The 27,059-nt window shown below is 39.2% G+C and overlaps 1 protein-coding gene across 1 annotated transcript; it reads left to right on the top strand.

Annotated features, from left to right (window-relative positions):
- The first annotated feature begins 1,761 nt into the window (after positions 1–1,761).
- Positions 1,762–21,535, top strand: IL21 (interleukin 21). The gene is made up of 7 exons (XM_054172511.1): positions 1,762–1,899; positions 2,025–2,060; positions 5,729–5,866; positions 6,288–6,370; positions 8,130–8,217; positions 20,470–20,483; positions 21,256–21,535. The coding sequence occupies exons 1-7, from the start codon at positions 1,762–1,764 to the stop codon at positions 21,533–21,535; spliced, it is 777 nt and encodes a 258-aa protein (XP_054028486.1).
- The last annotated feature ends 5,524 nt before the right edge of the window (positions 21,536–27,059 follow it).

Raw genomic sequence — 27,059 nt, 5'->3', positions numbered from 1 at the left:
GTGACTCTATGTCCCTCGAAGCCCTGTATTTCTGACAATACATGGACAGTCATATAGTGCACTAATTGAAATTGTTGTGTGGTCCTGAACTTGGCTGGTCAATGTAGATCTGCAGTGATCTCTTGGCATGAGTAACTGCCAAACAATTAATGAGGACAAAGGCAAGAAGAATTGGACTCCATATCCAAGTGGAAAAGATTTAACTTGAAAATAACTTCAGAGTGAAGGCATCCAAGTAGCTTTAACTGTCCTCTACTAATTCGAGGCAGGAACCTTTTAATGGTAATACCAGTGTGTTGATAGCTATCTATTAATGGTAGTATGTAGGAGCCAGACCAGTAGTTAATACCTAAAAGCCATTTAAAGTAATTACTTCATCACAGGGAGGGGAACAATTAGCAGCAGTGACCATCCAGTATGCCCCTGGTGCCTGCAGTGTCTTACTCACAAAGTAAGTGACAGAGTACACAGAGTGACAGAAACTGGGCTTGGGCTGAAAGTAGCAATACAAAAAAAGGATAATACTCAAGAAGAATGCCTTTAAATACCTTAACTTTAGTGAGAGTCATTTACCAAAAAATAAAGAACTGTGGGAGTGCCCTTAAAAGAACACTGTTTACCTGCATTTGTGGAAATAAAATTCCTTCACTAACACATGCCTCCTAAATATTAAATAGATTTCCTCCAAAGCAGCATATATGCTTGATTACAACAGGCATAAATTTTGAAGTCAATTCTGAGTCTGCCTTATTTCTTAATTCAGATTGACAGGTTTTTACTTTTCAAAGCATGTAATTTTGTTTGGATTTCACACAAAACAAACGCACTGCTACATTCTCAAGAGAATTCTCAGCTATTAGTATCACATCTCCTTTAAAGACGTTCCATTAAATTGCAAAAGTAACCTGGAGCACAGCTGCTGCAGATTGTATTCCATGAGTGCAGCTACCGCAAGCACTGGAGTACTGCCACCAAGTGGCAGCATCCCTTGGGACTCACCGAGATTCAGTCTGCTCTTCCCGTACCCCTTTCCATCTGCAGAACGGCACAGGGATTCACCTCTCCCAGGGCAATGCGTCTCCCTGCAGCTTTCCCCCCCCCACAGTGGGCATACTCTCTACAACGCTGTTAATATACCTGAAAGTGGTTCCAAATAAAAATACAGCAAACTTCATCTAGGTTAGATGCCAAAATGAGCTTTTACTCTCAGCTGTCACAGAAACCAAGCCAAAATGCAGAATTCTGTGGCAGTTCACAGACACCCCTTTCTAAAAAAATCTCTCTTGAAGCCTTGGAGACTTCTGAAAAGAAGCCCTGTTGTACTTCATGGTACAGCATAATTTCAGATGGATTGTTGTTAGAAAGAGGGGGGAAATGCAAAACCTTTGTTTACCTAGGTCCATGGTTTCTAAACATACCTACTTTTCACTACATTCATTTCTTGACTCAAAGTGAAAATTGGAATTCACCCTTTTTCTCTTTTTTCCTGTCCAATATGCATATGGGGCATATTTTTCAAGTCACTCCATCAATCCCTGCCCCCTACGCAAAAACTTGCACACATGCACCTAGCCAGTGGAAAAGAAAAAAGGGTTACTCATTAATCCGTTCTACAAAGCTTTCCAAACTGAAATGGGTGGGTTTTACCTCTCCAGCAAGGAGCAATATATAGGTAAGGAGCCTACCTGAGATAAAACCCAAGTGTTCATCTCGAATAGCACAACTTTGCTCCTGGCACCTTTTACAACGAAACTCATTAGCATGGAGAGGAGGATGATTATTTTCTGTATGCTTTTCTTCTGTTTCAGTGTGGCACAGACTACAGGTCCACACAAACGAACAAAATACCAACAGATTTTAAAGACAATCAAATATTTACAAACCACAGTGAAAGATAAGGTAAGCAAAGTGTTTGTCATAATAACAAAATTATTTTCAAGCAGTATATATTGCTTAGAATGTATCTTGTGAGGACATCACTTTTAAATGTCAAACTTGCCTAACTTAGCTTTGTTTTATTGTAGGATGTTGAATTGCTGCATACACCAGAAAACCCTGTGGTGAGATTGCTTTTAATGTTTCTAATTGTATCAACTTGATTTGGTATTGATTTACTGCACTGACAAATGGTAGATGCCACCTTCTTCACATTTCTCACCTAGTACTCTAAAGGCAAACTAGACTAAAACCAAAAATACTTTATGAAAAGTTCCTTATTTCTGGATTTTTAACAACAGAAGTGTTTGTATTACATGATTTTAATTACTATTTTGCTGTTATGTGCATATTCTACTACATTTTCAAATGTAGTATATAGTAGTATAGTATATGTAGTAGTTTCAAATTTGTATATAATCCATTTACTCCAAAAGCAGTGCTAAGATCCATACAAGATCCAGATGAGCAGCAGTGCTCTTGGGGATGCAGGTTTTGGGAGTGGAAGTGCCTCCAGCTGCTAAGAGCTCCAGGAGTACTAGGAGCATTGCTGAGCCAACCCCAAAGGGACCCTCTTTTTCTCCTACTCAAGTTAATGCAGGAGTGGCAATGCAAAGTCAGAGCTTAATCTCCTGTGTAGTCACACTGGTTTCTCTGAGACCATTTGTGTGCAAAGGCTGTGCTCTCAACAGGAAGACAGAACTGCATTCTCAAAGTAATCTTCTTGGATTATAACTAGTTAAAATTACAATAGCAGGTCCCTGTGAATCTCTTTTTGATACTTATTTATACAGTATTTAATGCTGATAATTTGCATGTTCCAAAGTCAAGGACTTCTTATACACACCAGAGTACAGCAGAGGCACAGAGAACGTGTGCATACTCGAAAGTGACAGGATGCAGGACTCACTGTGAAATCAAAGGCTAATAATAGTAACAACATGTCTTAAAAGCTGTGAAGAATACATCCTGCTTTCTTTTGATAATCATCAACATGCAAAGCCATAGTTATTCTAATGTCCTACTTCTCCTGCTACCAGGTGTCTTAAATTAACCTGTAATTCTGTGAGCCCAGCCAGCCACTTCAGAAAGCAAACCATTTTGATCACTGTAGAAAAATGATCATTATGCACAGGATTTTGAAACACATCACAGGTGTAAATGTACTTCACTCAGGACTGTAACTCCTTTGCAAAAGAAAGGAAAAAAAACAACTCACCTCCTTTCACACAGGTTTTCCTAGCATCCTCCTAGGCTTTACAGTTGGGTGCATTTTTCACTTGCCAAAAGCATACAGAAGCATGACCAAAACAGATACATTCCTTCTCATTGCTAGAAACAACTGCACTGCAAAAACCTAACACACAGTAACTAATTGCTGGGGTTTTTTTAACGCTCTAAGTTGTGGTGTCAAAGTGAAAAGAAGGAGATGATTAGCTGTCATTTTGTTTGTCACTGTGTTTGCCAGTACCTCCGAAACAAAGCAATTACAACTAGTGAGTAATTGCTCAACTTGCTTGTGTTGGTTTGTTTTTTTCTCAAAACCAATCTTGGTCACCTCAGGAAGGAAGACAGTTCAGTTAGTTGCAGCTTAGGGTTTTATAGTCTGATGATGGAAGGTCTCAAATACCTCCACTGAAAACTAGAGGCAGAGCTCACATACTTAGAAGGTACTAGGTAGACACAGGTCCAATCTCTAATAAAAAACAGTATTAGTATGCTAACAGTAATTATCACCAGCAACCGCATTTACAAACTTTTCATTCTACAGGGTGAAATTCACATTAACTGAATTGTCCAGACACTAAGAGATGAATTACTGTGTGGTAAAGCTGCACTCATGCTGTTTTGGTGCAGTAACACCCTAATGAAACAGGATTTTCATATGACTGCATTTCAAATATGAAAATATTGTTTCTCCGATAACCTACTTGAGTCAGATTTACATTTAGCCTTGAATATCCAGGAAGAAGAATACTTTCTATAGCCCAAAATTATATGTAACCTTTATAATGTTCAAAATTCAGTGGTTTACCACTATTAGTTTTGACTTTCTCTGGCTATTAGTGGGCTGTTAGTCCCAATTCAATCCCACTCAATTTCCTCATACAGTCAACAATAAAACAGTGGGTTTTTTCTATTAGCAAAATGAAGGAGGTAAGAAGTTTAAAAGACCAAAGGATTTCAACTTGAGAGGAAAATGCGATTCAAGAGCAAAGAGCAAATTAAATTTATTGCTAGTGATTGAGATTGCAGCAGAGGCCAGGACACAATGCTGATTTAGACCAGATCAGCATCTAACCCTGAACACACAAGTTCAGGAAGTGAAGGCTTCATCTATAAGGTTAGAGTCAGATGCAGAGTACTGCTGCAAATTGGTTCTGGTTTGAGTATTTTGTGTTTGCCTAGCTCACTCAAACATTACCAGTGGTCTACACTTTGTAATTGGTCTGCACTGAAGTGCTTAACCCTTACAACAAATCCCACCATCCTTGTGGCCCTGTAACTGTTGGCCTGTCTACATCTAACTGCTAACTCAGCAGAAAAACAAATAAAAGATGACAGCTTCTATGAGAACTGCTGGTTTCTCAGCTCCTCACAGATGAGGCAGAAAATGTTTTCAGTTTCAGCTGGAAAACTGATCTCTTTAAAAACGAGTTGTTTTTTTCCAGTAAGCAAGACTGGTTACAGTAAGAAGCTTGAAACAAACATAAATGTGTGGGGTTTAAGGAAAATAAATTATACCTGACCAATACAAAGTGTTGCTATTAAAATCTGTGATAAGCAAATGCAGCAGAATGTTGCCTTGTCCTTGCCCAACATCAGCAGCATCTAATAAGCCAGGTAAGATTTAGCTTAGGTAGAAACTGGTGTTCAGAACAGCAATGATGGCTTCGGAGCCCTTCTAGCATGCATAATCAGCAGGTCTAGATGTTTCCTTCACTGGAAAACAGAAAGCCAGTTAGAAATTGGCTTCAGTAACAATCAGTTTTCTCTCTCCACTGCCTACAGATTACTTTTGGTGGCATTTTCTATAGCAAAGGAAAATAAAATTTCTGTGCAGGAAAGGAGATTCTGGAGATCTTCTGGGTCTTTCTGTTAGCACCAGTAGAATATGCAGCTGCACCATGGAAGGAGAAGGGCAGGTTGCTTTAATGCCAGTTAAGCAACAGTAACAGAACATTTCTATCATCACAACAGATGCCTTCTTTTTCAAGTTAGATACAGCTAGAACTTACTTTCTTTGGTGTAAATTTAATGTGCACCCGAATTTAAAGCAACACAATAAGACAATTGCCCCTCATCCCTCTTTTAGTAAGGTAACTGATTTATCACCTTCATTGCATTTCAATGGTATCTGAAAACACACTGGTTTTATATCAATTCAAAGTGTAATTATTAAGCAGATAATATTTGAAATGGCACTAAAAGTATGGAGAAAAAAATTCTATTGCCAAATGTAGTGCTGAGGAACAACCCAGAGCAATGGCATTTTTACAAATGAAAATATTCATGCCTGTGCTCATTAAAATGTGATCTACTCTTCAGCAGCATTTTTTTCCCCAGCTGCTATTGTGATGAATTCCAAGCAGATACATTTCAGAGATTTATTGTGTAAGGAAATATTTCAGTAATTATCAAAGAACAAAAGATCTCTTGACTATCTGAAACCACAGCTGAATTGTCTCCATGAATATCCCAGGATGTGACTTTTTCACATGGATCACAACACATGCGGGAATAAAATGCTGCAATGTTAGTTTTAAAACTGCTCCTTATTTTTCTGTCCTAGGATGGATGCCTGTCCGCAGCTGTGACCTGCTTCCAGCAGGGCATACTGAAATTACAGCCAGAAAGCAGACAAGTCAATTCTACATTCACCCAAACTGTTAAAGTCTTGCAAAGATTCACCATCAGCAACTCTGGACAGGTAGGATTTCGTCACAGTGCTCATAGTGGTGATCACTGGTCCTTGTCTTCTGTAGCAGACACTACCTGCCACGATGACATTGCAGACAGCAAATTTGTTAGAAAAAAATATCTATAATGATCTTCATTACTTTGGAAATTAAAAATGTCTAATTCTCTGGACTTCTGGGAGAGGCATTCACGCTGATCAAAGCAATTGCATGCATGCAGCTGTCAACCATGCAGTGTGGCAGACAAAAGGTCAGGGATCCCAGCAAGAAATATCAACTAAAGCTGTCACTGCTATAATCTTTCCCTTTCTGAAACAGCCTATGTCTCAGCTTTTCAGTTTGCCAAAGGCTTTGATTTTTCATTAAGAAAGCTTCAAGTGTTGGTTATGATACTGATGGACTGTTTAGGAGTGCCGTTATTTTATCTTCCAGCAGTGTGACTCATCATGTGAATCTTACCAGAAAAAAACTCCCAAGGAGTTTCTGAAGAGCTTTGCAAAACTAATCCAAAAGGTAATCCTGGTTGCCATCTGACATTTTGCAAACAATGACAGATTTCCTTATTTTACACTATTTCTAACAATGTGGGGTTTTTTTTACAGTTATTCAAGGCCTGATGTAGGACAAAGCAGAGCTGCAGGCAACTGAAACCTACTATTTAAAGCAGACACTATGTTATTTAAAGAAAAATGAAAAATGTAAATATTTTCCATTGCTACTATGCTGTGCTCTGTGTGTGGGGTAAGTGGAAGCTTCTACCAAAGGAGTCATAGCTGGATGTCTATTTGTAAGATGGATGCCGTTTTGAAAGTGATGGTAGCCTTACCTTGCAGTGAAAACTAAACTACTACTTCACAAAAGTAGGTTCTTTTAAGAGATTTACCTTCTGCTGAAGCAGATATACAGGAGATGGCTACTCCTGTGTTTTTGCATTGATCTTAAATGAATCTCACGCAGACAAGTCTAAAACTTTGTAAAGAAAACCAACAAAAAATTATCAGAGGCTTTGAAGTCTCAAAATGTGTCTACTTGGACGCATTTCCTTATCTACACATGGAAGTTTATTTCTAAACTCTTAAATTGTATCTTAGCTCTAACTATGGAAAAAATATCCTGCATTTAACTGCAGTATAAATACTGGAAAAACATTTATAAATCATACTGCATGGCACACATGTCCTGTGACCATCTGGAAGTGACTGTTTTGACAGGGAAAGGAGTAACCTACATGCTTAAAGTGGAAATAGAGGATTCTGTGAGGAAAAACACATTTCAGATGATGAAATTCCACAGAGGCATGACTGCAAAATGCAGTAGTTGATAATTATTCAGTATACAGCAGCTCAAATGCATATTGATCTTTCCCAGAAGACAGTACCTCACATTCATTCATGTACCATGAACACTATTTCTGCTCTCCACTCTTCATTCAGTTTTACACTTTAATTGGCATTTTTTTCTTTAAAAACGGAAAAGGTTTTTTGTTATGTAGAAGCTTGCCTGTACAGCTTCTGAATCCTGAACATTTCTGTGTTGCCAGAGATACCACTAAAACTTTCTAAAATAAGAGTATCAGAGCACTTAAACCTAGTTTTTAGCATCTTAACTATATGCCATTATATTCTGCTTGCAGTGATTCAGTACCTCTAGACTCTTCCATCTGAGAAGCAACTGTTAATTCCCCCCAAACAAATATTAGCCTCACATGAGGAAACTATCTTGGAAGACAGTGTAAAGCCTTCAAGTAAAAATTCACCTTTCATTTAATTTACTCTTTACTTAGTAGCAATGTGCTATAGAGAGGAAACTGGAAAAGTACATCTAGTGTTACGATGGAAAATAGCAAGCTTAGTTACCTCCAAAAATAAGGCAGCATGAAAAATATTTCCATTCCTACCAATGGCAGCCTACAGGAAAACTAATATGAAAAGGTAGTTTGCCTGTGCATTTTTACTGTCCTGAAATGTGAACCTCCTCAAAGACATATGTCAGAAAAGGAAGAAACTAAACTAAATTTCCACTCTGAACTCTCCTTGTTTCTGGTGATGATCATTTTTATGTGATCATTTCCACCCCACCCCACCCCCCATTTGGAAATCTGGTCTTCCTCTGAATAACCTTGTGTCTCATACCTCAGTGTTTCCACATTAGCACATGAGAATTAATATTCTAACCATGAACTACCACTCATATGTAAGTAATCAAGCAACTAAGTTTAAACAGTGTTCTGCACCTTTTATCCCCATTTCTTTGGCTTTGCTACCCATAAAATCCCTTAAAAGAATCAACTGCTAAGCAATATGCAAAGCTGCTGCTCCAACTGCAATGGATTTTACAGTCACAGGATCATCAGGATACTTCAGTCAGGACAAAAACAACTGAGAAAACATTAGAGCATGTCCTGCAATCACAGAATACCTGTTATGTTTCTCCAATATCACATTTAAATCTTTATGAACAAATTTCAATTGAAAGTCTTTAGCATGAAGTAGGTGCTTTTTTGGGGGAGTCCTAGAAGGCCACCTGATAAATCAGTACTTTTCACTCACCTCTATGGAATATTTCCAGGTGCAGTTTTGGGGAAAGAGCTTTATTGTTGTATAAAGAACACAGTATGTACTTTTTGATTGTAAATGTCTTTTCCAGTAATTTGCTAAGCATATTCAAAAAGATAGTCTGTTACAATTCTTGTTGTGCAGAAAAAATGTGATTAGCACACCCTAACTAAGAGATCATTGTACATTAAATACTTATTAGCTACAGTCATAACACATTGAGAAGCAACTTTGGTACTTGGGATGGATGTTTTATGACAGAAAAGCAACTTCCTATCAGAATGTCATAAGCTAACAGTCCAGACATGGATGGGGAATTTTAATCAGAAAATTATCACAGTTGGTTTTAGTTAACACCACATTTCTGGGCAGCAGCAGCACAATCATCATGGGCAACTGTGCACACTTCAAGTAGGCTTTGCCTTGCGGGATGCTAAGCCCTCAGGCTAACCCTCTGTCAGAGTCAGGAAGGATTGAGTGCCTTATGCAGGGTTACTGGAATGCCGACTCAAGAACAGGAAATCAGCGAAGGACAGAGCAGGCTACAAGAAGACATCATCTTGTCCTTGGACACTGTTCTCAAGAGAAAAACGAAGATGCCCCATGAGGAACTTGTGACCCTTGGAAGAACCAGTTATCACAATTCCAGATGTTTTCATTTGTAAGATGACCTCTCTTTGTACTAACTGTGCTCTCTGCAGAAAGAATGTATGTTTTGTTAACTAGGTACATAGAGTAAGCCATAAAAGCTCCTTACCTCCCAGGGAGGTTTTACGATGTATTTATGATTTTGGTCATAAGTGTCCTTTGCAGGCACTTCAGGATGTGTTTTAGCATGCTATATACAATTCTGTATAATATTTAGTTTTCCTGAGATAATTATTTTTATACCAATTGACTCATTTAATTTAAATTATTTATTGTATTTCTGTGAATGGAATGTTCATAACAAGGACTATGTAGTCTGACTTATTTATATGCCTGGGATAATAAATAATTTTAGCTAATACAATTTTCTCTTTTTCTTTGTTTTAAAAACCTCTCTTTCTACCCTGCCAGTGGCCCATAAGACTGTTCAGTTAACTTTACTAGTCTATACTATCACAGATTTTGCCATGTAAAAGTTTAATTTCTCCCTGTTCTTATGTAACCATTAATAGGGGATCATTAATTTATTCTCCCCCCCATCTCATTTGAAAAAAATCTTTTTAAAACACAGCCTTTTCAAATAACAACAAATAGGAAGTGTGACAAAACACTGGAGACTTCAAACAAATGGCTGCTGCATCCAGGAGAGAGGACAATGTGCAGAACAATGCTGCTATGCATTCTCTCCTAGAAGAGCAGTCCTGCTCTGCCCAGTAGTTATTCTCCTCTTGAAAACAGAGCCAGCAGACTCACTCCCAAGGAGCTGCATGTGTCAGCTGCCTCCTGTTGGCTTCCAAATAGTTCAGTGGTGGCAAACACCTGAACGTGCAGCCTAGGACAGCCTGTAAAAGTGTCTGGAAGGAAGAGGAAAACCATGGGGTCTAACCCAAGCACTCCCTCCTGTCCTTGCCCACAAGAAACCAGTGAGAGTCAGGTATGCTGGGATTCATCCAGAGTATAACCACCAGCCAAATCTGAGTTACCTGTCCACTCAATGAAGGGACACACACATACTCAAGAACAAGACATCCCCACCTCGAACAAGGTATTTAATACAGATAGAAAAAAAAGTAATAATCAGGGACTAGTTTTCAGTTGGGTAACTACATATTTGATGTCTGTTACTGGGTATGATGAATCTTGCTCAAACTACTTAGGATTTAGCTGCTAGTCAAAATGTTCAGAATACTCTGTGGCTGAAGCAGTGTCACAGAACTACAGAATATTAGGGGTTGGAAGGGACCTTGAAATATCATCTTGTCCAACCCATCTGCTAGGGAAGGACCACCTAGAGCAGGTCACACAGGAATGCATCCAGGTGGGCTTTGAATGTCTCCAGAGAAGGAGGCTCCAAAACCTCTCTGGGCAGAATATTTGCTAAGTCTATTACAGCCTCTCTTTCATAGTATATATATTGAATTATGCACATACACACTGCTTCTATTTCTAGCATGCATCTTTCAGTATTGGTACCTACAGCTACAATCACATTAGAATACACACACAAAACATTTGGAATTAGACATTTCTTTGCCTTTAAAACCTAAGGAACAAGAACAATAAATACCAGTTAAGTATGATTTTGGACATATTATTGGTAGCTGATCAAACAGATTTTCTGCTGCGGACATCTGAGAGCATTTAAGTATCTTTACAACACATTGTAGGAAGCAAACAGACCCTAAAGCAGGCTACTTTGTCTTCCTGCATATGTGGTTCATGGTCTAGACGTGTTCTTGTAACTACAATTTCATTGCTATAGACCAAATAGAACCTGAAGCAGATTGCTCAGAAGCTTTAACAGAAGACTTTAGGATTATGGTACATGCAATATTTGCTGGAGCACAGCATACAACACATGTTGTGCTTTGTATGGGTATGTGCTGGCACAATGTAAATCAAGAGTGCCTCCCACACCAAAGAGAACTGAGCTAAGGCTAGAGCAACTCAACCATTGAACTCTGCTGAAAAGGCTGGACAGTTTTGCCCAAAATGACCTAGATATTGGTAGAGATGTAAAAGAACTCCCTTTCAGAGTTACAACATCTCTAATATCTTGGTTTGTACTACACAGAAATGCCATGCTCTTGCACTCAATAAATTTTGTTACACACCCTACATGTTGTCCCACCAGCGGTCAGGGTGGGGAGCAAAACAAAACTGTCCAACAGCCTTTTTTGCTTTGCACTTGTGCTGATGGGCCATGGTTTAAAAAGAGTAAAGGTGAAAGAGAACATTTCCTAGTCATGCATCTTCTTTGCCCCTGCTCATGACCTGAATTGCTGTGCTGCCACCTGTTGATACCTGCGTGGAAATTCAAAACAGCTGCAGCTGAGAAGCTGCAAGAATCATTCTCATAACAGTACGCCTTGATATATACTGAAGAGACAACAACTAAGTTCTTAGTTTGCCCTTCTCCTGATTACAGAGCTGAACATTTCCCAGTACTTGTCCCTTGTCCAACTGTGTTACTGCTGTAACATCATGAAGTATATGTTTAAAACACCTAGCCTGAAGGCACCTGAAAAAAATACTCCAAACTGTGTCCATTTTCTAGACTTCAGAGATGTTACAATCTCAAAAGAGGAGGCGTTGCTCATACAGAATAATTTATTTATTCCTGATGGAAACTTTGTTTCTCTGTTCTCAATTCTCCTTGTTCTGTATATTTGTGTCTCACAGGACTTGATCACTTCAGCATGTCTTGTACATCTTTTCCCCTACTCCTGAACAGAATAAAGTATGAGCAACAACTTACAGAGGATGAGTAGTTTAACATGGTGGCTAGAACTTCTGATGAACTTAGAGAGGATGAAGATTGAAAGTATAGCAATATACTCAGAAAATGCAAAGTTAGGTTAAAATTAAGGTAAGACAAATCACCTTGAGTCATATTCACAGGTCAAAACATACCACTTACATACAGATGCTCTGAGGCTACATTTACACAAGAAAAAAAATAGGGCTCGTGAATTCATGGCAGCCGCTCTAGGCTGAATAGCAAAGAACCATCCATCAGAGAGTATCTTTACAACAAGAAAACAGAAAGACTTTCATTTTTAAGCCACAGAAGCAAGGGGATCACTCACCAACCAGATGTAACAGAAAATACAGCACATTTCATGTAAACCTTTTGTCTGATCTGTTGTGATAAGTTTGATCAGAGCCGCAGCTCTCTCCATCCTCCCTTGAAACAAATGTAGAGACATTGAAAGAAAAAGAGGTCAAGACTGGAGCCAGCTAATACTGAGTGAACAGAAGTCAGTATCTGCAGGGAGGGAAATACAGAACAATGTGTAAGGGTGGCACACCAAACCCAGCATTTCATCAAATCAAGAAGCAACTCCAAGCTCGGAACTGCCTTTATGAATGGCAGATGAACACACTAATGTACAGACGAGATCACAGCACAAGAGGGCAGCAAGCAACAGAGAAAGGGAAACAGAACTTCTCCACATCCAGATTTTTAAGAAAATAATTAAAAAAAATAAATTACCATCTCTCAAACACAGGGAACAATTCTCTCACTTCTGTAAAGAGTTAGTGATCAAAAAAGACGGTTGTTGATGACCCCTCCTAGAGGCATTACAAGACCAGGCTGGATGAGGCTTTGAATAATCTGTTCTAGCGGAAGGCGTCCCTGCCCATGGCAGGGGTGTTGGAACTAGATGATCTTTAAGGTCCCTTCCAACCCAAACCATTCTATGATTCTTTGGAAAAAAATCCAAGATTTTACCTGACAACGGTCCAAATTCAGTGAAACAGATCTGATTAGTCCTAAAGAGAATTTACTTTGATTAAGAGGATAATGTCTGCACAGACACTTTTCATTCCCATAGGTTAAGAAACAGGGACAAGGAAAAAAATTAGAGCGAAAACATTGTTTTATGCATCAAGTGTTTATAAAGCCATCAGTGTGTTTCAGGACCTCACAAATGATTCACTTCCTCAGTATTACTACTATTCCCTATTTTGCCAAGAGGAAAATAGGGCAGGCACAAAGTAATTAGATTTCCCAAAGCTTCAGATGAAATCTGTATCAGAGATAGAGCATGAAGCAAAAATGAATCCAGTGCAGTAACTTTACCAAACCAATATGAAGACAGGCAGGCAATGACACCCAGCATGTACATACTCATCCTCCCAAAAGCTCACCCAGAACTTCAGTTGTGGCAAGGTCACTGCTCTGTCCAGCACTAATGGCATCTACATCGTGCTGGGCTGCTCACTGCAGCACTCAGCACAAGCACAGAGAACCACCTCGCCTGGATTTGTCAATGGCTAACCAGAAACTGCCTTTTAAAAAACATGTCCTTCTGATGTCCTGCATCAGAAGACTTTCCTTAGAAGGATGTCATACAAAGCAAACTCAGAAGTGGACTGAGATAGGAATTGTCCAGTTATCCACTGGAGGATAACAATTAGTGTAACAAGCTTTCCTTTTCAGCTTTCACTGAAAGAATCTGGCAGAACTTCCAACAAAATTCATTTCTCAGTTCCAGGATGGGAAGGTTATTAAAAACAAGAGCATGTGCACACTGGCAGAGCAGAGAGCAGTTTTCTGAGATGAACGTTCACTGGGGAAGTGACTGACAGACTTGGGGTCCAATCCTCGCTCTGCTTGATTTGGCTTCTCCATATGCATGTGCCCCACCAAGATGCCAGAGGGGGTGCCTATTCAACAGCTTTCTGACTGCTATGGATCAATCTCGCTCTTTCCTGAGTGTTGCAAGGTTTCAACATCATTTCAGTGGCACAGGGGAAAAAAGGTCAAAATTGAAAAGTGACACCTCTGTGAGATGGGTAAATACTTTAACTAGTTCTACCTAGTTCTCAACAGATTTATCTCAGTATGAGAGACACTCCTCTGGCAAATTTCCCTGTCTGACACATATGCCTTATGTAGCTTTTAAGTATAAATCAGTGGGTAGCACAGTGATGAAGATCAGATGAAGAGCAGCAGAGCTGTTCAGCAAACATTAAATCCCTTTTATGGAATAAAAGAAACCAGAAGCTGAAGTCATTGGGAGAATAAAAATGGATAATAATCTCATTGAAAACTTCTCCCTCCATGAAAGTTTCTGTCTGAGTACTGATCCATCAACAACCCATTTCATTATCAAAAAAAACCCCACCCAAGGTGTTTTCCCAGCCCCCACAAATGTCCTTATTTTCCACCAAAAGGAAGCACCAACACAAATTAATCACTTCAGTGAAACTGCTCTGTACCAAGAGCCAGTTATCACCACTCACATGAGTTTGGATTACTCATGCTCAGTTTTTAAATTAAAAGTTATTTATGTTTTTAAATATACAATAAACATATTCTAAACTACATGAAGACAAATAGAAAGCTTCATAGATTTAGAACACAGTATTTTACAATTGTCTTCATAACCTATGATTAAAATTGGGCTGCTTCTTGTTGCTCTATTTGAATGTTGATCATATGTAATAAATTATTCAGACACATGTGGCCAGCTCCAATTGCACAAAGTGCCATGATCCTATTAACCCCAGAGATGTACAACTGAAAAAATTGACATTAATGTGCCAGATTCCACTTGTCACAGGCATACTCTTTTACTCCCTCTCCAACAGGTAGTACTGGACTAATTAAGACATCCCAAAGTGATAGAACAAGACTGATAAACAAAAGAAAACCAGTCAGAAATGGACATAACGTATAGTATTAGATTGCAGAAGTTGGCAGAGCATTAGTCACTGTACAGCCAATGTAATTTCAAATCCACCATTCTTCTTTTAAACACCATCACCAGGCCCATATATAATCCAGGAATGGTGCTATACAGTTACTTGCTCTTTGACTTTGATAATTAGGGTAGAAAAGTTACATTTTTATAATTATTTCTAACAGGTATTTCTGAGGTACCTCTCTCTCCAAGCTTGCTGTCTGGGCATGTGAGCTTTTACAGGATAAACCGAAGTATGGGTAGCAGGAAATTCTTAAGACAGCACAGGGCTGACTTAGCTTTAACACTACACTCTCAATCCTACTACAACAAGTTGCAGAAACAGCAATTTGGTGCTGATTACCAACTCCATTTTCTGCATCCTTTTGACATTGAGATTCTGCAGCTCCAAATTTCCCCTTTTCACCATAACCAAGTTAACGGTCAAAACTGGTCATGTTGATGGGTTCTAGCACAACCTTAAAAGGAGGCAGTGATTAAATCTCAGACTTTTGGTATCCAAAATTGTACCATTAAATGGAGGCTTACCTGATAAATGCTGCTCCTGTCCATGTCCCAAAAGGTAGCTTCAGCTAAAGCAACTTTTACACTGCTCCTTTAAATAGCCTTCTTCACATCTGTCTGGTGGTGGTTCTACTGGTTCCTTCTTCCACTCTCAGCAGCTAGCAATTTCTTCATGTAACCCTCCGACTGTCTAGCTCCCTCAAATAATTTCCAGACTGGCCTTTCAATCTCCTACAATATCTGGTCCTTTAGCACAAAAGAGGAAAGAGCAACAGATTCATGAGTTGTCAGGTGCATCATAGTGTAACTGTTTTGCAGCAACCTGTGGTCTTCTGCATATCAGTGGAGAAGTCCACTGATAAACCCCACTTTACTTCATCTGAGGGCACTGGAGTCAATTCTCTCATCGCTCTCTCCTGCAAATTCACTTTGAAAAGATTAAAACATAACTAACACAGTCTATTGGTAAACTGAAACAAATATAGAAGACGTGACTTTCTCACTGTGCAGCTGCCATGGGACATGATTACACATGGGCAGGGGCAACACCAGCCACCTTCACTGAAAGCAGAGGGATCCAACTCCCATGAGAAATGCAGGTGCTCTATGCCATAAGAGAACATTGTGTATGACATATACCCACATGCAGCAGCCAGATGAGGCAGCACCAGCAGATGGTGCCCCACAACATGTACTGTATCATCTCCTGGGGTTTGCTGAGAACCACACACCAGGAAAACCTCAGCAGAAATGGCTTCCTCTGCACAGTGCTCTTCACATTCAATGTCCCTGAAAGTCAGGAGTAAATCATTTCAGTGTCCATAATTAACAATTTCCAAAATACCAATTCATTTAATTTACAAAATGCTTTTATTTTTAAAAAAAATGACAGGAAAAGCTTACAATCAACAAAGTTCCTTTACAAGAAATCCAGAGAAAATGACTAATGTACCTGTACTGTTTAAATATAATTAAACATTGAGTCAAGGCCTACTCATTTTCTTATTCTGATTTTTTCTTTCATTGTTTTCTCTTTGCAGTCTTTCAATCATTTTCTGAATGGAAAAAAACATCAGCTTAGTTTCTGAACACAAGTGGAAGTTCTTTCACTTCTACTTAGAATTAAGGACTCTCACAAGCACTACAATGCAAGAGGCCTCACACACCCCTTTGTCTATAGCAGCAAAAAAAGTGCTTTTCATTTTCAGTGCCCAGTATGACACATCTGGTGTTCTCTCAGATCCAGTGAGCTTGTCTTGCTGTTTGGGGGTTTTTCTCCCCCCTCTCTGCTTCTATCAATTTACGACCTCACATCCTCCTGAGAGCCAGCTGTCTCCTGTCTCACTCTCTGCTTCAGAACCCTACAGGTATCGCTCCACATCCTTTTCTTCCCCTGCTGGTCTTGCACCATTTCCCCTTCCAGCCTCAGCTTTCTCCCTCAACCCTTCAGTACTACACTCCATTACCTGTCCGAGTCTGCTCTCCTCTGTAGCCAGGGCTGGCTCAGATGCTTCTCTGTATCTCAGTTATGTTCAAGGAACACCACAAGAGTCATATGAACCACTTTTTCAACTCACTGGCCTCCAAAACCATTGAATAAAACTTTTTCCTGGTACTAAATTATTTCTGGACAGAGGGCAACTGTAAAGAAATCTAGAAACAAAGGAAAAAGAAAAGGAAAAAGCAAGTAGGAATCCTCAGGATTCTAAAAGGTTAGGGTTTAAATTATAGGCTACTTGAAAGTACTCCTTAAGAATAATGCAAATTGAGACATGAGGAATTAAAAATGTCTTAAACATTGTCACAGATATTTAACAATGTTTTAAAACATTTTTAATTCCTCATGTAGAGTTACAGTGATTAAATTCAGCTATAGTGAGTAGCAGTGTTGTTCACTGGAACAACTTGAAATTTGCCTAGAATCTTCATGTTGAAAAATATACATTCCATGTCCAATTAAATTAAGCCACATTAGGTTTATTAGGTTACACAGCAACTCAAAATGCAAAACTGGCAAAAAAAATCCTCATGTCCTGACCTTTTTTGTTTTAATTATATTATCAAATCTTGCCATTTCAAAATCCCATGTGCCTACACCCATGGTTTTGCATTTTCATTCACTCAATATTCAAACTGACATTCCCCTTCATAAAAGTCATCAGTTTACAAGTGAATATTCTTAAATACAGGAATTTCCCAACAGCTTGCTATTTGTAGAAACTCACTTGCTTTCATAAAAATAGCATACCACAGATAGAGCCACATACTCAACCTTATGTTCCCATCTCATATTGCTGCTGGCATTTCAGAAACTCCAATTCTACAGAAGGAAAAGAGGAAAACCACTACTAATTTACTTTGTAAAATGCGTTCAGATATCCTAATTAACGCTGCCACTCAGGAGTTGGATATTGTCATGGATCATGAGGAATAAGCAGCTACAAGAAGCTACCTGTACAACATAAACATCAGATAATACTAATGTTGGACTCAGCTAAGAGTAACCACAACTCTTTTGTAGCAATGGCTACACTACCTGGCTACAGCACTCTTTCTTCTGGGGCCATGAACTAAAATTTAACCTTAGATCCTGAAAGATACATCCCCTGTTCCTATTTTAAAGGATCACTGATACAAACTTCTACACATTACCCTGGAAGAACATTGCCTGGCTGCTAAAGCAATATAGTGCCAAAACCTGGATAATTAACCACATCTCAGATTCTGGTGTCTAAAATCTCTTTTTATGATGCTAATCCAGGAGTTAAAAGCAACAACATTTCTTTAGGGAATGAAGGGAAATATCCTCTGAAGATAAAAAGTGTGTTTATTCCAAACTGTGTGCCACCCTTACTGCTATCATTAAGCTGAAGTACATTATCTTATTACCAATTCCACTGGGGAAAAACCTAGAGACAAAATCAAGAGCTATTTATAATCTAAGTGTTCCAAAGCTGTACATCAAAATAAAGCAACTCATCAATGCAAAGCATTTCTTGGTTTCAGTGAGATCAGGATTAGGACTGGATTATTCAGAAGTAGGCATGAAGTTCCTTCAAAACATAGTGGTGAAATTTCACTCTCATTTACTCAGAAGGAAGACTGAAGCAGGAGTCAGGAACTTCCCCATATAACAGGGGAGGCAGTGTCATAGCTAGAATGACAACATGGGAGTCTTTAAACCACATCCCTCTTAAGGTTGTTCTTCACCACACCAGGTAATCCTACAAAATTCTATCAGGATTGGGCAAAAAGGAAGAAATTAATATACAGTCATCCAGAAGAACAGGAAGAATTAGACTATGCACCCAAGTAAAGGAACAAGAGAGGAAAAACCCTCAATTACCACAAGCGAGGATACACCATACAACATAAGGGGAAACCCCTCTGTTCTACCTATGAATCACATTTGTTAAGAATGAAATTTTAACCCAAACCACAAAAGGTACTCTGTATTCACCCTTAACCTTTTTTTTTTTTAATAAAAAGATAGGAAATGGGTTCAAAATTGCTATTGCCTCTTGCATTGCAAGATAAATCTGTCCTAAATGCACAGACTTTGTACATTAAGTGTGTGAGATACTGGGAGACCAATTTTTGCATGGAAAGATAATCTAGCATTTGGAATACTATCTGAAATAAAACAAAGCTTTATAGACAGACAGGTCTTCTTGGTGCTTATGTGAAGGGTAGCATTTTGGAGTAAAATAAATGACAAAAAATCCCAACCCAAAAAACATCCATTTCATGAGCGCTCCCTATGATACCTGAATCAAAGCCCCTTGGTCCTTGTCTCATGCTCTTGTTTCTTGTCTTACATGTGGTTGTGAAGCCACAGAACTGCTGCTCCCTGTAGTCCCTACATACCAGCAGAAATGAAGTTGTGGTGTATTTGCAATATCAAGACTGAAATGGTTAATTTAGTAATGTTGACAGCAACCTGTGACAGTACAAGAGGACACAGGGGAGGTTTAAGCTGTACGTTAGGAAGAAGTTCTTCACAGAAAGAGCTATTTGCCATTGGAATGGGCTGCCCAGGGAGGTGGAGTTGCCATCACTGGAAGTGTTTCAAAAGAGACTGGATGGGGTGCTTGGTGCTATGGTTTAGTTGATTAGATAGTGTTAGATGATAGGTTGGACTCAATGATCTCAAAGGTCTTTTCCAACCTGGTTAATTCTATTCTACCGCAAATAAATCCTGCAGTCCAATACACCGTGAACAGCTAGGAAAAGTCTCCACTTGTCATGGTACTGGCTAGGATTCGAAGTGGTGACTTCATCTTTGGAAAGTCTATCCTCTGAGATAAAAGATCTGTCTCCAGGCTCTTGTTAAACACCTCACCTGCACAGTGCACTCCATACTCACACTATCCACACACATATCCACCTTCTAAATGAGCCTCCTGAAATTACAGTCATCAGTAGATCTTATTTCACAAACGCTTTCTTTCACAAAGCACTGCACTTTAAGTGATGAAAGATTCAAGCTGTCTCAAATACACACCATTTCTGCATTACCACTGACCTGTCTACTATCAAACAGAACTTCTCAACATAACTGGGTTCTTCAATGAAGCTGGCAATGTAGTTACAGTCTAGGTTTAAAAAATGGAAAGGCAGTGAAGTCGTCTTAAATTTTGGAGCCTCAGTTGGTATTTTCAAAGGATTGACATCTTTCAGGTGCGCATAAATGAAAAAGCAAAGCATCAAACAAACAAACAAAAAACCCACCACCACCACAAAACCATCCTAGCATGACCTTTTGTAACTTTTGTCCAGATGTCACATAATGCTTCAGAAAGCACACTGAAGACCACAGATCTCTTTTACTGTATTTTCTACAGCAGTTGAGTCCCATTTCACACAAAGCAGAATTACAGATCTTCACATGGGACAGTCACTTCTGATGTTTTTAGGCAGCAATTGCAGCAGGAATTTTTCTGTTACACCTATAGAAAAAGGAAGAAAAGAGGTGCAGTATTATGATAATCATAAAACTCAAAAGCTCATTTTCATATCATCTCAAAAAAAACAAACCAAAACAAACAACCCAGGAAAGGATTCTTGTATTAAAACAAGTCAGGGAATCCTCTTGCCATCTTCTAGATCGTGAAATCCTAAGTGATCCATTCCCAGGAATTCCCTTCTTCCTTCCACTCTGCATGCTTCTTGTCTCTGCTTCTTTGTTTTTAGGAAACAAACAGTTGGTGAGTTCATCAGTAATATTTTCATTTTCTTGAATGCTCAGTATTATTAAGTGATTTTAATGTCTAACATTATCAGGAGACATGACAACTTGCCTCTGCTACCAGGGTAAGTAATTTTCAGCAATTAAGTGTTTCACTGACTCAAAAATCCAAAATTAAAACCATCTCACCAGAAAGAGAAAAAACTACTCCAAAACGTAATTACAAAATCTTTTGAACAGGAGACGTTTCAGAACACGAATATTTCATTTCCTACTGAAATGTCCTTCGCTTTTCCATCCCCCACAAGTGGAAGGTAGATTTATGTGCTCTGTTTTCATGGAATTTTTTTTTTTGTCCATCTACTTCTCCTGTCCCACCCTTGTTTCTCCTCTGTGCAATGTTGTCTGCCAGAAAGCAATTCCTTAATATTTGGATGTAATTGTTAGGTCCACTTCATTTACAGCTTATCCCACAGAGGAAATCACAATTAGGTGACTATCAGTCTAGTGAACTGCAGTCACACTTGTGCCAGTGACTGGTACTCTCTGTGGTTAAAGAGGGAACTTTTCACTGATCACACATTCACTGTTCCTCACTTTATCCCATGGAAGCCAGGCTATCTCAGATGCTGTACTACCCATACAGTAAGACTAAAGAGCAAAGCCACAATATGTTTTTCTTGAAAGCTTTAAAATTGAATATAAAATGAGAGTTCAGGGGCTTCCCCGCTCCTATTCATTTGTATCAAAACCATTATATTACTAAAACTTTTCAACTGGGATCTGAACAGGGCAAGGGATGCTTACTCTCTCATGCATTCACTTATGGAATATATGACTGAAGCTGCTATGATGCATTTGCCACCAATAAATCACTGTCGATCTTTCCTTCGGCAAGCTATGGAAAGTAAAAAGTACAGCAATTTGAATAACGGTGGGAAGACCAACGCCCAAGCAAATTTCTCCATCGCTTTGGCTTCCACTGCTGAATTCAACAATAAGAAGCCGAGAAACAGCACTAAGATTTCAACCTTGCTTTCCCCAGTATACTCCACTGACCTTCACATCTAGCTGCTGAAGCAGTGAATCACCCAAAATAAATCTGCACAATTTCAATTTGTACTTTGTGGTTTAATAAACTCCTCCTATCATATCAAGATCGCAAGAATGGAATGAGAAGTGAATAAATTCTAATCAGATCACTGTGGTCCTTTCAGAAACCTCTAACTACACAACTGAAGTTTCAATTTCCTGCACTTTTCATTAGTGATGATCAAAAGTATATGTTGATATAAAGATACGAGGTCATAGCCCAAATGATTTTATGCTGTTCAGCTCCACTTTCCCCAGATTATAATCCACTGCTTCAGAAGCTTGCAGTTTCTCTTGTGAAAAATCACTCACATTCTTCTGCTACTGAACTGCTCAGTTTTGTCACTCTCTGCAGCTCTGGAAACAGTTTTCAAAGCTCAAAACATCCTTCCCAAACTCCAAAACATTTTTATGTGCAAAATGAAAAAACTGAGCCCTACTGAACACTACTTTTCTAGGAATTACTATTACCCATCCTTACTTAACAGCATCTTCAATGTCATAGAACAGTAACTTCTCTCCCTCTGCATTTCTTAACACAAGAGATTTATATCTCACTTGCCATTCCTGGGCATGAGTAACATTAGTAACAAAATAATAGCGCATGTGTTTAAACAGCAAACAAGTTCTAGGTCTGAAGTGTTTCACACCTCTCACAATGCTGCCAGGTTAGTCTTCACTGGTTTGGAATTTAACACTTCCAGCCTCCTAATTGGCTTAGTATCATAGAAACTTACTCCCTCCATTCTAACATAAATCTTGGAAAAATCCACTTCTACCTAAATCCATCAAATTTTCCAGGTATTCTAAGATGGTCTTGATGTACTACAGGAAAGAATTGCACTGTAATTTCTGGTCTCTCCACTTAGTCTAAGAGACGGGTGTGAGGTGACACGGGTGCTATACTAATCGTCCAGATGATCACAACCTAGCTAGAACGCACAGCGTCTACTCTCCAGCCCACGCAAATCTATTTCCTTTCTGAGAAAACCAAGGTGCAGGAGGGAAGGTGACGTATGCATGGGTCCTGCACGAGGACATGGTCATGACGTGGCTGGGACACACATGAAGATCTCAGGACATGCACTTCTTCAACATTACCATAGGATCTTAGTTATAAAATATGCTGTTACCATAACATGTGTCACTCTTCTTTCTCATCAGTCTCTGCTTTAGACTTCTGATAGGACAAACTTATCTTCAGCCTCATAAATGCATGTTATATTGCTCTTATATACTTGGTAAGGACTCGGTTAACAGTGATAGGCTCCTTCTACTGTCTCTGTGGCTAGCAGCCATAATGGCTAGTAAAAGGCTTCCCTTTTAAGATTCTAATCTTCCTACTGAATTCACAAAACCTGCACCACTAGTGACGAACTGCACTCCATAAACGGTTTTACATTTGTTTTGCTAAAAATAGCCATATTCATTGGGGTACCCTGTCTTTCCTGAAACAGGTTCCAAGAGAACTCAAAGAACCAATCTCCTGTCTAGAGGTCAGCAATCAACAATCATATCCGGATGATAGCAATCAAGTGTTTCTCCATGCTAAGAAGAACTGGCACAACATGATCTTGTGCTTCTCTGCATTGCAAGGTCTAAAGCTGGGCTGCAAAGCAGGTCTTGAAGAAGGTGTCCTCTCAATTCCAGCCTTCTCTTCCTCATACCTATTTTTGTCTGGACTATCAACTCATTACATAAGTGGAGAGACTTGTACAGAAACTGCTGCATTTGTTCTTCAGCCTAAGAATCTTTCAAGGCTATGCTCTCTAGCAATACTTGCTTTGAAAATTACTCTAATGGACAAAAGCAAGATGGAGTGAAAAGAGAACATGTATCTGGAAAGAAAGACACTTTCGCATTACTGAGAACATACAAAGCAGCTTTGGTTGTGAAATGATAATCTGCATGTTATCTGATTCACATCAACTGTTCTCTGTGTAAGGGCATGCAAAATTTATGCCACATGAAAAAAAAAATGCCTTCAGTATCTGCCCAAAACTTCACACAGGCAGGTTCAGGTGAACCAGGACTCTGCTGAACAGCACTCACTACTCCTTCAATCCCAAGACTATCATCATTTTAAAACAACTACAGGTTTTTATCTGGTATTTAATTTAGCATGACTTGCCTTCTTCAGCTTCTGGCTGAAGACAAATCGTGACATGTCACAGGGAACAAGCAAAGTTAATTCCAGATTCCTTACTTCAGTGGAATCCAGACAGGGAAGATGCGACTTGTATCCTATCAGAAGTGCACAGATCAGTGGTCCCCATCAGTCAGCCAGCATATGAGAAGTACCCTAGCATACAGTCATACAAGCAGCAGCAAACATATTTGTACTAGCTAGCCTCTGCCAGCACTTGATAAACAGCTGGGTGAAATTTCAGCTTCCATACCATCACTTTGTAAGGAGATGCTAATTTTTAAGTGCTTACAGCTCCATTAAGATAAAACCAAAATTAACTATTAGGGCAGAAGTTTTCTGTGTCAGAAATCGCCCTCTGACTTGCTGCTTTGTATTGCAAACAGGTCAAGTGTTTAGCACTACCCATAAGAGGCACAGTGGTAACATACCATGGAGAGCTTGAACTTTATAAAAATTGAGCTCTGGTCACGGCACTCAAGACATTGCCAAATCAACTGATATGGGATTTTTCTATACATAAAACACCCTCTTTTTTGAGCTTAAGGTTTTTAAATTAACTGGATACTGATCTGCTGTGCCTAACAGGAACAAACACAGAGCAAACTCATTAGAGATCTGTAATCTAGATAGGGGTGAACATTTTTAACAGTAACAAAGCCCTGCAGACATGGGAAATTCAGCCTATTACATCATTTGTGTTAGGACCAAAGATGTCTTTGCTCTATCAATGTTAGTAATGAAATAATTTTCAACATGAGTGAAAGGGAAAGAACCAGGAACACTCCTTAGCTCTGAATCAGACAATGACACCCACAAAGAATTTTCCTAGCAACAAGATTTTTTTAATTGGGTTTTATGTTCAAATTCACATGTCAGGCCTCTTCCATGGAAATTTGCCCTTGTAATCACTACTAAATTTGCATTTTTATTCATTATTTTTCTGTGGTGTGTATCCCTCAAAACTTCCCCTCTTATGACTGAGCCAAACTGCAACTTTTAGCTGTTTTTTGTATTTCAGTTGACTCATCAATCTAAGATGAAAAGGCAGAGCAATGTATTTCACCTGGATATACTTACAAGGTGGAATTTTACACACCATCTATACCAAGTGAAAAAGAAAGCACAGCCTCATTTGATCCAGCATCCTTACTTCCCTGACATGAGTCCTATTAAAAACAGCAACTGCAAATAATCCATTCCAACCCCCTTTCAGAAAGCTCTCCTGAATCTTGTTTGACAGGACCAGCAGAGGATGCCTATGAAAGATACTTCTGCAGTAGAATCTGAGTCACTTGTCACTTATGATTTGTTAATAGATTACTGAATAAAAAGGTAGCATCTTTGTTTTTAAAGGAATAAAAATACTACTGGAGCTGTAAACTTGTCTAATGGCTTTATGAAACTATGTAAGCTTTTGTTACCCACAACATCCTGCAGCAAGGAGTTCCTCTGCTTAACTACACTGAGATGAAGGAAACCTCCACTTCATTTGGAATCCAACACCTCAGCTTGTTTCACTGTCTCTTCTTCAGCTAAAGAAATATTCCCTCTTTAACCCTTTGTCAGCTCACAGAGTTATGTGTCTAATGTCTTTCCTCATTGACATAACTTCCAGCTTGAACAGTTTGAGTCTACTTAGCTATCTCTTCCATTTTCATTCCAGTGGTCATCTGCTTTGCCACTACCTGCATCCAGATCTGGGGCCAGAACCACATACATTATTGACGATGTAGGCGCATCTCAGATGTAGACAGCAGAGTTTTGTTCTCCTTTCCTAGCAGTACCTAGCGTTCTGCTTTTTCATTAACACCAGGTATTGAAGGTGAATGCACAGGAAGGCAATAGTGGCCATGGGTAGGACATGAGACAATGGGGAAGCCTAGTCCCTCCCTAGTAACTCCCACATAATCAATATGAAGCAAATGGGCAAAGTGAGAAAAAGAAAATGGAATTCAGAACCCAAACTTTAAAGAAATACAGGTAGGTTGCCATACAGAATTTTGAATGCCAGCCAGCACTGAGGTTGCATCTCAACAGCTTTTGTCTCTATCGAGTAATGAATCTAGGCCATCTGCTTAGCATGTGCGTGACCAGAGCCCTGAGTAAAGTAAGACAATATTCTCTGCTTGTTGTTTGTTAACATCCTGTGGTGTGATAATCCAACACTGGCCTCTTGACCTTCAATTCTCATTTAAACATGAATTTGTATTTCTTAAATTCAGAGAGTGAGAGTAGTTCGGCAACAACTTAAGTTTGCCAGTGTATGTACCAGCCCCTTTCCACTGCAAAGCAGTAATACTGAAAAACAGGAATCTTTTGCCTTCAGGCTGTTTTCTTCACTAATTGAAATGAAAAAAGGAAAAAAAAACCTAACCAACCAATGCAGACCTGATGGCACCAGTCTGCCCAAACAGATAACTGCAGAGTTGAAATATGTAGCCTGCCTCTGTTAACGCTTGAATAACTTAATAGAAATTCAAAGAGAACACCGCCCCGTGGCTGATTCTCAAATGGACAGAAGACCTGCCAGAAAACTTCATACTTTGTCCCCTGTATCCCACCACAGTGTATGATGGGAGGAAAAAGCCAATAGGGAGGATTTCTCTTTTTTTCTAGGTGTGTGAATGCACACTCTGAAGTTAAAATCACTGCGGTTATGATCCAAAGACAAGCCAGCACTGCCTTAAAAACCAATCTTTACTCAGCACATTGCTTTATTCATTGGAGTTTATATCATAAATAATAAAATAAATAATAAATGTGCTGAAGTAATTGTACCTCAAGAGAAAGAGCACAAGAACTGAATTCCTTAGGCTGATTACATGACACCACAACATAGCAGCACCCACTTATGGGAGGGGCTGCACAGACCATTCAGACCTTCTAAAGAGACCATCACAGCAGCTAAAAGACATAGTGGAAAAACACACACTTGAAAATGTACATGATGTACATATTTCCCAGGTATCAACCTATGCAAATAGAAAAGCTGAGAAGTTGGAGACAGTAGTGACAGCACAAGGCACTGGAGCTCCTCCACTGCAAGCTCTGCTTGTCTGGCTGAAAAATGGATGTGAATGCATTTGGAAAAACCAGTTAGTGTTGCACTTTGGGAGTCTGAACTCAGTCTCCTCCTTGTCCATCTTACCAATATCTAATCTCTCTTTCCCAAATGCTACAAAACCAGGCTCAAGTCCTTCCCTCTACCATACTCCAAGCTCATGACCAACCACAAGAAGCAGCAATCAAGGCAAAAACACTCAGCATGAAGCACAGGTCCTTAACCTACAAAGTGTGAAGCAAAACTATCAGAGGTTAACACTTGCGTTACTTTGTGGGTATATCAGGAACACT

The sequence above is a fragment of the Dryobates pubescens genome, chromosome 24, assembly GCF_014839835.1.
Source record: "Dryobates pubescens isolate bDryPub1 chromosome 24, bDryPub1.pri, whole genome shotgun sequence".
Classification (NCBI taxonomy): Eukaryota; Metazoa; Chordata; class Aves; order Piciformes; family Picidae; genus Dryobates; species Dryobates pubescens.
This window is presented reverse-complemented; position numbering and strand designations above follow the sequence as displayed.